The 10,693-nt window shown below is 39.0% G+C and overlaps 1 protein-coding gene across 2 annotated transcripts; it reads left to right on the top strand.

Moving 5' to 3' along the window:
- Positions 1–461: 461 nt before the first annotated feature.
- LOC106180172 (dipeptidase 1) lies at positions 462–9,063 on the top strand. Of its 2 annotated transcripts, none has more exons than XM_013564081.2 (11): positions 462–656; positions 2,713–2,937; positions 3,621–3,765; positions 4,531–4,663; positions 4,949–5,099; positions 5,362–5,446; positions 5,902–6,078; positions 6,498–6,594; positions 6,931–7,006; positions 7,440–7,575; positions 8,322–9,063. In XM_013564081.2, exons 2-11 carry the CDS (start codon positions 2,714–2,716, stop codon positions 8,445–8,447), a joined length of 1,350 nt encoding a protein of 449 aa, XP_013419535.2. In that variant the 5' UTR covers positions 462–656; position 2,713; the 3' UTR covers positions 8,448–9,063. The 2 variants fall into 2 exon arrangements, with proteins under 2 accessions (XP_013419535.2, XP_086867994.1); XM_087011868.1 differs by lacking the exon at positions 462–656 and adding an exon at positions 1,176–1,321.
- The last annotated feature ends 1,630 nt before the right edge of the window (positions 9,064–10,693 follow it).

Genomic DNA, 10,693 nt, shown 5'->3' with positions numbered 1-10,693 from the left:
CGCTTTTTAGTATGCTTCGCACACAATCTGCCATTGATTAGCTCTACAAACATAATGGAACCAAGAATACACAATGATCAACATATTCAGGGGGTAGGACGGGAAGAATGCTTGCGCACGGGGGAGGGGAGGGGGTACAAAACTGGCAGTCTGGTTATTTGTGTCGTCACTGGCACTTATCTGGACCCTAAATGAAGAAAAAATAAGGTATTTTTAATGAACTGAGAGAGAGAGAGAGAGAGAGAGAGAGAGAGAGAGAGAGAGGAAAAGACCAACATTTCACAGTATGAACAACCTCAAAAGATTTCTTTTTTTTTTTTTTTTGAAAACGTCTTAGGGCAACCTCAGCCCTAACCCCTCTCCCTGCTACCTGAAATGTGACACTGCGCGGTAGTCTCGTTTGGGGGGAGAGAAAGATAAACCCTTTATGCAAAGTCGCGCGAGGACAAACACATTGTATTTACCAAGCGACCACATTTCGTAAAATATTTACTTATTCATGTTCCCCCCTTGCAGATCTCTACTTGTATTATAAATGTTTTACCTGTACATAACCGATTGAAGGGCACTTTTTTAACAAAGACTTCACTGTTAAGCATAGACGCACGGGTGGCTGTGGCATTTGGCCTATTGAAAGGAGGGAGGTAAACTGCAAGGTACGTAAAGGCTGCTTGATGTTTTTAATACCCGGATCACTAAGGGCGTTGTTGTTCCGAAAAACAGAATAGAAATATTTTACAGTCCAGATACTGCACAACCAAATTTCAAGTTTTTATTCAATCTCAAAAGCTGCTGAATATTTTGAACATAGAGATACAAATAGAATATTCAACATAGAATATGCTACACAGAATTATTAATTCAGAGACCAAGAATGCAGCTGAATGTTAATATACATCCTTTACGAAAATGTGCAATTTTGGTGCTCATGTACACTGTACCGGTATATAAATGTACTGGTGTGTGTGTGAGTGTGTGTGTGTGTTTTAAGAATACACACGTGCACACGCCTGCGCGTATGCGTGTGTGAGAGAGAGAGAGAGAGGGAGGGGGATGTGTATTTTTCATTCGTTTTAGGTCAAGGAATCATATTAACAATCACACTCCCTCTCCTATTATACTATTGTGAAAGGTGCGTTGTATCTGACACAGCACCTGGCGGGTGTTTTGTTGTTACTCTAAGTCAGGTCAGATTTAAATACCGGTTCTTATGTAAAGACAAAATCCTGAAATACTGGTGTAGACGGAATAACAACATTAGGATTTTTCGTGTGATTTTGGTGATTTGTACGGCAAGCACTGGCGGATCCAGCAAGCAAGGGTTAGCTTTAACTTTGTGGAGAGAGAAGTGTGTGTGTGTGGGGGGGGGGGGGGGGGGGGGGGGGGCAGGGGGGTGGAAAATGTGAAATGGTAGACGAGGTTAATTCACCACAATATGTCGAACGCAGAGTGGGAAATACACTGTATAATTTTTTTATCTCATTTCCATTGTAATACATTTTTGGGGGGATAGTTTATGTTGGTTACAGGTATTGGTAACCGTCAAAGATCCTTTCGTTTAGTGACTCATATTCATTAGCTCGATTAAAACACTTATTGCACAATTAAATGTGTCTGCTTTAATATTTCGGTATTGACATAACACAGGCGGGCGTACTCATGGGCTCTTGGGCTACAGTGTCAGATTAATACTAATACTAATACGTTAAATTGAGACGGTCAAGCGATCGACTGGTTGCAGATGCCATGCTCGTAGTCATTATTGTCTTTATTACTATAGCCACTAAATCAACGTCTACATGTTGAAGGATTTTGTAGGTTATCTTAAGAGAACGTGGAATTTCTACATAAATTATTGTTGTGTTCTCAATCTCAGTGACTGTAATTGTTTTTTGACATGGGGTTGACGCGCCGGTAGCACGTGCTAGCCAGGCCAGAGACGCAGATTTGGTTTTCTGCTGGACACACATTTGGCTCACAGCCAGATTTCTGCTGGTCGCAGGTTTGGACTCTGTCCAGATTTCTGCCCCGCGGAGATTTGAGTGGTATCCAAATTTCTAATGGAGAACAGGGCGGGCTGTATGCGCTTAAGCTTCTGTCGCATATATATATATATATATATATATATATATATATATATATATATATATATATATATATAAAGAGAGAGAGAGAGAGAGAGAGAGAGAGAGAGAGGGAGGAGCCAAATAGTCAGGGAAGAGAGTTGAGGAGTGTTGAGAAGTGTAGAGGAACGGGATAGAAGACGGTTGTTTTACAGTTAGTTTTAGAGTTATGCAGTTAGAGATTTACAGCCTTAGCTTACATTTAAATTGCACAAGAAATTTCAGTCGTAAGAAGAAATAAAGACTGATGGTGGCAGCATTTGGTTTTACTTTACATACCGATTGTGTTTCGAACAGTTAAAAAAAGAAACACAACAGTATGATTAAATCAGTGAGTACTACGATAGCGCAGACCACCGACAAGGAAAGGTCAATTGCTAAGAAAGGTCAACAGAAACAAATGCATTTTAACATACACATCTAGGAGATATTACTTTTTTTTTTTTTTTTGAAAATGTCATGAAAATGTGTGGCATTTTTCGACATAGTTTCTATCCTAACAAGCAAACCAAAGGGGGTGGAAATAACATCGATACATATCACATTATAATTATTATTATTATAATTATTATTATTATTTATACCTCAGTATGGCTCAGGGACATTCCTCACAGAGCACAACAAATCTGATCTTTTCTGGTGAAGCGGGGAGAAAGAAAACCATTGCGGTAGTTGTGATCGTAGCAATCCTGGTAGTACTGGTGGGTGTGGCGGTCGCTGTTCCCGTGGCGCTGAGGATGAACGCCAGGTCAACTGATGCGGCGTCCGTGGAACTTGCGAATAAGGTGTTGGCTGAAACGCCGCTGATCGACGGGTGATGATTATCTCTGTCTATCTCTTCCCCCTCATCTCTCTCTCTCTCTCTCTCCAATACGCACACCAGACTGCCCCATTTCCCTCTTTACTTGTGGGCGTGCACGTTGATTAAAAAGAAACTTGAACATTGCTTAGCTACTTGTAATTAAAGGGATGTACAGGGTATATAAAACGAATAAACAGACTTCCACTTTATTGATCGTAAGTTTCTGACGGACGAAATGAGAAGTCCAAATATTGACTTGTGTACATGAACTACGTGAACCACGCCAAGATGGCTAAACAGAGATGGTAGAGACACAAAGAATATGATATATGAAATTGTCGCCTTTTTCTTTCTTGTATTAAATATATTCATGTCTGTAAAGTTGTACTGATCCTGCCGTTGTTTACCGCCTGTGTGTTGTTCCTCTGTCTATTATAACACTAGAAACAAACCCACAATTCTATCAACTTATGACGGTGCACGAACTATTCATTAGTGATTTAACAAAACAGGTTTCTTTATGGAAAAGTCTGTCAATTGTATGGATATAAAATAAGAAGGCGCATACACATGGGGCGTATACCAAATACTTCATGGTACGGTATGTACAGTGAAAACTATACTGTGATGTATGTACTGCATGCAAGGAAGGGACAACTTTTATAGCATGGTGACAAGTTTTCTTCTTCTCCCAGCCACAATGACCTCCCTATCAAGTACAGGGTTTTCATGGACAACCAAGTGGAAAGTGTGAATCTTGGACAGAGATTAACTGAAACCACCTTTAAAATTCCACAGACAGACATCCCGCGTCTCCGGTCTGGGAAAGTTGGGGCTCAGGTAAGTTGTTTGAAATTGATTGTTGAAGTATTGTTTGCAAACAAGGGTCCTTTAAGAAATATTCAGGACAAATTGTGTAAACCTTTGGTACATGTACATAAGTGGTTAAAGATTTCGTCCTACTGACAACCTAGTAAAGTAGTCGTTCACAAGCGGCTCAAGTTGTTCGCTGAGGGGGTCGAGTAAAGGATGAAAGAATGGGTCCGCATTCACAATGAATTTTATTGACGTAACTAATGCGCACCATCTCCTCGTGGACTTTCGCAGAATGCAATAAGATAAACTGACTAACACGTCTACTCCTGGTGTTGAGTAAAATATAGAAAAACTGGTGATTATACAAGTACATTGGGAACAAGAGGATGCAAGGTTATGTGTTAATCTGATTGCATTCAGCGAGAATCCCCGTGGACATAATGTGCATTAGCTAGATCAACAACCTTCATTGTGAACCCACCCTATGACTTCCTTGCGTGGAGAAAAAAAAAGACGCGACATTTTTCGCTTTAAAGTTTAATCAGTGGTCCAAGTATGGGCACTCATTCCCCTTTCCATCCCCAAAATCTGTGCAACAAGCATAATATTACATTTTTGTACAAGTACAATAAAACGTAGCGGATTTTCCACTCCAGTGCCTGACCATGTAATAAGAGTGTCCTCATCTAATATTTTATATTTCCCTCGCTCAGTGTTCGAGTGTTTTAGTACTTGTCCATCCTCAGCACAATCTTTGTTCTGTCAGTATTAACGTCCAGTTTCTTTCAGTTTTGGGCGTGTTATGGCCAATGCTCGTCCCAGTATAAAGACGCTGTAAGGTACGCTCTAGAGCAGATGGACGTCATTATGAGATTCGTCAACCAATATCCTGACACGTTTCAGTTCGTGACATCAGCTGATGGTAAGTAGTGGGAATTATATAATACCAGAAGCGCTTGACTGCAAATCCCCCTTTATGATCCTGCTGTGCACCCACCATTCGCTCTTCGTGCTGTCTGATTACAGCTGTCTATAAAACCCCCTCCAAAATGAGAAGAAAAAACCCGCCCTGCCCCTGAAATTCAGCTGCTTTGTTTACTGAGACACCATGTGCTACCGTCCTGTTTCCAGTGAATCACCCTTTGTAAACCCCCTGATGAAACAGAACACTGAGTGGGTATTTTGCATATTTCGTTAACATTTTCAGGAATTATGAATGCGTTCAATGCTGGTAAAATAGGCAGTCTGATTGGTCTAGAAGGTGGTCACATGATCGACAGCAGCCTGGGAATATTGAGAATGTTTTACAGTCTGGGCGTCCGCTACATGACGTTAACACATAACTGCCATACCCCTTGGTAAGGAAGTAATTAAGATAAGAACTGTTTAATGATTGAAAAAAATATCATTAGTGGATCAATATTTTTATTACTTGGCGAAAGCACAAGGATAATCTTAATAATATCAAACAAGAAACGAGGACAACTGATTGTGCAATGGGGGATAAAGGAATTTGTATATTTTGGGCTTTTCCCGATTTCTTGATTGTTTAAATATGTTGGGTTTTTCTCGATTCCTTAATTGTGGTATTTATTCATGTTGCTATACTGACGATTTCAGGTCGGACAACTTCCGGTCGGACTGGCCAGTAGACCATGCTAGTTACCAGCCACCGCAAAGTAACGGGCTCTCACAATGGGGAGAGGTAATTGTATATGATGCATGTAGAAACCACTTTTTTGCCTTTTATGATCTAATTACATTAATCTGAAATCAATTTTGACTTGCATTAGTTGTAGACACCGCCTATTTTACGTGTGTCCAATTGAATATTTGGGGCCGGAAATATCCCTGAGTGACGTCATCCTACCACATAAGACAGATATATGTAGCAGGTCTGCCAAATTGTCAGTTTGGAATATCCTTGGTAAGTGGCTGGACGCTGCTTCAGTTTCGGACATCAGAACCATAATACAAAGAACTATAAATGGGATATAATCTATATCCTGAATTAATCCTCTGGCTGAATGTTCCTTTAATTTAAATACTACCACTTTTATGAATTCTTCAAAACGACTTATCTACCACAACCAAACCACACAAAAGGATATTATTATTATTATTATATTTATTATTATTATTAATAATAATAATTTCCAGAAAGTCATCTTGGAGATGAACCGCATAGGCATGTTGGTGGATATATCCCACGTTTCCAAGGCAACAATGGAAGACGTCCTTCGAGTTTCTCAAGCACCTGTGATATTCAGTCATTCTTCTGCTTATTCGCTGTGTAACCATCCGCGGAACGTGCAGGATGACGTCCTGCGCAAGTTGGTGAGGGTCGGAACTTGAATAAATTGGTGCTTGTACATTGGGAAGACAGTAGGGAGAGCGGTAGAAGTTATAAATGGTGATTGTGGCTAATAAAACAAAAAGGCGAGTGCGGTAGAGATGTTAAAATGAAGGTTGTGGTAGAGAATTTAACATGGTGAGTGTCCTAGAAAAGGTCAAAATGGTGAGGATACAAGTAGCGAGGGTGCCAGAGAAGGCGTGCTGGTAATTACATAGAATGCTAAATGATGGGCGTGGTAGTAGGGAGAAAGTTGTGAATGTGTTATAGAAGACATAACGTCGAGAGGGATTTCAGAGACAAATTGGTGAGTGTGACAGAGAAGATAAAATCCTTATGACGGTGCTGTTTGCAAGTGCACTTAATTAAAATATGTCAAAATAAAATATCATACCCATTTCAGAAAACAAACAATGGGATCATAATGGTGAATTTCTATCCCGCTGTTATTAACTGTTACCCTAGTAACCAAACAACAACAACCTTACAGCAAGTAGTGGGTGAGTGTCAACATAATATTGTAATTCATTTTATCTGAATAGCATCCACATTTATACGGGATTTAATATGAATTTCCATTGCTTAATATAAAAATAATTTGGACTTTGGATACAAATGATCTACAAGAAGGACACCTTAAGTCATTTTGACTTGAAATGACATATCAATTTAGCAATGTCTGCATTTCACAGTACAAATAACATAACTCATTTCAAATTAGATCATCCCAAATACTAGAATATCAAGAACTTTCTATGCTTTGACATTATGATTAATTTAGCAATGGCTTATAATTAGTTTGCACATTTCTAATTGCATGATGTATTTAAACTTAGACCATTTCAACCATATCAAGACATTGATCGGAGAAGACTACATTGGTATTGGTGCTGATTACGACGGGATACCAAGGTTCGTAATTGTTTTCAACTCTATTTTTTGTATGACTACAATAAGCAGAAATGCCTGATTTGGTGCCGTGATGGTACTGTATAAATGAAATTTACATCAAGACCGTGTGGATACAGAAATTCGTTTCCCTTTCCAATGAATTTTCATTTTTAACAATTTTCTTATGATCATTTCTCACTTAACAGTTTAAGTAACGGTATATAATTTAGGCTAGCTGAAGTACATGTACAAGTAAGTTTAAATTTCTTCTTACAAAAAATGACAGTTTTAGTATATAGGGAACATATTATGAATATATTTTCAAGGCAAACAAAACGTTATCATATCGTTACCTTTTTTGTTAAATTAAAGTTATAGTAACGTTATAACAACGTTATGTGTTGACTGGGTTACCAGTATATCATACGGTGCTGTTCCTTTCCCTTCACACCAGTGCTCCTGTGGGTCTGGAAGACGTGTCCAAGTACCCGGCCCTATTGGCTGCGCTGGCCGCTGATGGCTGGACAGAAACACAACTGAAGAAACTGGTGGGAGAGAACTTGATCAGAGTGTTCAGAGAAGTTGAAGGGGTAAGCTATTGGATCTTATGATTTTTACCAAAATAATTAATTTGATTTAATAGATAAGAACACTGACGGGCACAATATCTTTTTTTTTAAGCGGAGGAGCGTAGGATTAAAATTTAATTTGTGTCGTGGAATCCCTCTGATTTGGAGTTGGGAATGGAAGGGAGGCTGACTTGACTTGGAGGGGGGGGGGGGGGGGGGCAGCCCCTCCCTCTCTCCCACCCCAACAAGAATCACCATTGTTAGAATAAATATTACGATATTTTACTTCAGTACTAATGTGCCTTGCTTACTACATGTTGAAGTTTTGGTAACATTAAGATTAACTTTATTTCAATTTACTACTGCGTGGTTTTATTAGGATTGACTTAAGAAAAACCTACTACTGTGTGGTTTATGAGGATTGACTTAAGATTAGCCTACTACTGTGTGGTTTCACTAGGACTGACTTAAGATTAGCCTACTACATTGTTTCATCACGTTTAACTTTATGTTAACCTATCCCTGTGTGGTTACATCAAAACCAAAATGGCTTTTTGGTGACATTTATTCTTGTATTGCATCACTGCAAAATCACACGTGGAATTAACCACAACCTTGGTTAGCTGCATGCTGTAAGTAGTTTCCATTACAAGATGGCACCCGCACAAACCCATTGTTTGTCGTATATAATTTTAAATTGAAAATTTTGCTTTTTGAGGCTTATGAATGATCCTAAAGATGAAACTGTAATTTTCCTCCATCTCCAGGTGCGTGATCAGATGAAAAGCTCGGCAGTTGATAACACCATTATCCCCGTAAGTGATCTCGGTAACACCACTGTACCATGTAGAGAGGAACAGATGGAGGGTCTGCGAGGTTACTTCTCTGGTTAATTCGGCCACGGATACAACAGAATAAGATCAAGACTTCAATTTCGAGGGAGAGAAAAAGAGAAGGGAGAGCGAAAATACTGAAAACTTGAAAACTACTGAAAACTACTGAAAGCAAAGTATCTTATACAACTGTTTTTATGTTCTTGTGTTTTAGCTGACTAATTTTACGTTTAATGTATATTATATGTGCAAATACATACATGTATGTTGGTCATGAGAATAAGTTGGGCAGGAGCAGGCCATAACTACAGACAACAGAAAACAAATTGTTTTTACTACAGTGCCGCCGGAATGTCCCCTTACCAAATGGCCGTATGGTTTCCCAACCCTGCCCCATATGGTCGAACAATAGAGGCCGTATGATAATTACAGGGTAGGGGAATCCCCAAGCAATCCTTATCGGACACCCAAATTAGTCGGTTCAACGAACACGGTTTGCCCCTTCTTAATTGCCTCACTTAAGGTTTCTATTATAGCTGATGCAAAGAGCAAACAATACCGGGTTATGTAGACTCGAGTAAAGGCAAGTCGAATATTAGAACAAAACTCTGAAGAACAAATCAGGCTTAGTTTTAAAACACGTATAACAATTTTATTTGATGATAAAAAGTCACGATCAACAAAAGCGTAGTTAAAATGGAAAATTATAAATAGCTAATACATCAAATAAATATCAATGTCTCATTACCTTTATTACATGTGTTGCTAGTTTAGTAGCCTGATGCACGACCTTCTCTTCGTCGTATTTCTTTAACACATAATAAATGGCTTGTCGCGACACTTTATGGCCTTAATTTTCCATTTGTGCGGTTATGTTTTTAATTCGCACCCCTTGTTCTCGGAGGGCGATGATACGCAGACGCACGTAATCGCTAAGAGGCATCTTGGCATTGTGATGATTTGGAAAATCTGAGTGTCGATTTATACCGTTCACTTGGCAGGTGACACGATGGCACAGAAATCAGTGACATAAACATGTCATGTTATACAAAATACTTATTGGCCATTTAGGAAGTCCAGATACACAAACAATCCTGTTGACACGTGTCAGTTGATTTAGAATTATGTGCAATTGATTATTTTGGATTGAAGACCGTCATCGCAATGTTAACATTAATTTTAGACGACGCGTGTCACACAGTAGTGATTATGTAATAGTCAGGGCTTAATCACTGTGTTTACCCAGCATGAATAAAGCTAACCTGAACTGATTGTTAATTAATGTGAGATGACACGTGCCAACCAGTGAAGTTAGCCCGAGAAATTGTAATCCAGCTTTATAAATTAATTTCTTTTGATGCTTTTTGTCCTACAGAATCAAGGAATCAGTCTTTCGGTCGGCCACCCGTCGCCTTGTCAAATAAAGAAATATTCGAAATTCGACAACGGGCCAGTTCCCCGGGCAACTTTTGCGTTCAGTTGATGGGAAGGTTGTTTACGATTGATGAACGAATACGAAAGGACAGAAATGTTACGGGTGTAGATGGGAGAGATCCTATATGCAAATATAGACAGAACTATATTAAAGATATGGCTAACAAAATAATTTTCACTCTTGTTAATAATATGTATATGGCAAAGACAGTTTGAAGCCTAATAAATATTACATGTACAAGTGCGAGTAGTGTTTTATTTGATCTTTAATAAATTCATAAATTCATTTATTAAACTCTATGTAAATTCAATCAATTCATAGCTACAATGTACACGAAAATTGCTGTCATCGCCGAATCTTTTTGGTATAAGAACTGTTGGCAAGTTCTTATACTTAAAATCTCCGTATCTGAGTAGAGTGATCAAAGTAGAGTGAAGCCACCGCGCATTAAAGGTCAATTAACGCTTGGACGTACACTTAATTGCGACCACGCTCACCTTCGATCTTTATCTCAGCGAGCTAGGGTTAGGCTCTTTTGTTAGCAGAAAGTTTGTCACGATAATTGCACGACGGGCAGGGTATGGAACTATTGTTAACAGAAACCAAACAGCGTATGGATGACAATGTTATTTCCATAGTTACCGAGCCAGGCCGTCCGTACAACCCGCAGCGACCCGGAGGGTAAGTAAGGGGACATTCCGGCGGCACTGTACTGCTGCAGTAAAAGTTAAATAGATTAACAGGTATATCATTTTAAGATATATTGTCTTTATATAATCAAATAGAAGCCCCCTGGTGAACATCCGTATTGTTCTTAAATAAAACGGGTTTGAACGTTGATGTTTCAAATAAAACTCACACAAAAAGTTGA

Source organism: Lingula anatina, chromosome 4, assembly GCF_051362555.1.
Source record: "Lingula anatina isolate TDL-2025a chromosome 4, LinAna3.0, whole genome shotgun sequence".
NCBI lineage: Eukaryota > Metazoa > Brachiopoda > Lingulata > Lingulida > Lingulidae > Lingula > Lingula anatina.
This window is presented reverse-complemented; position numbering and strand designations above follow the sequence as displayed.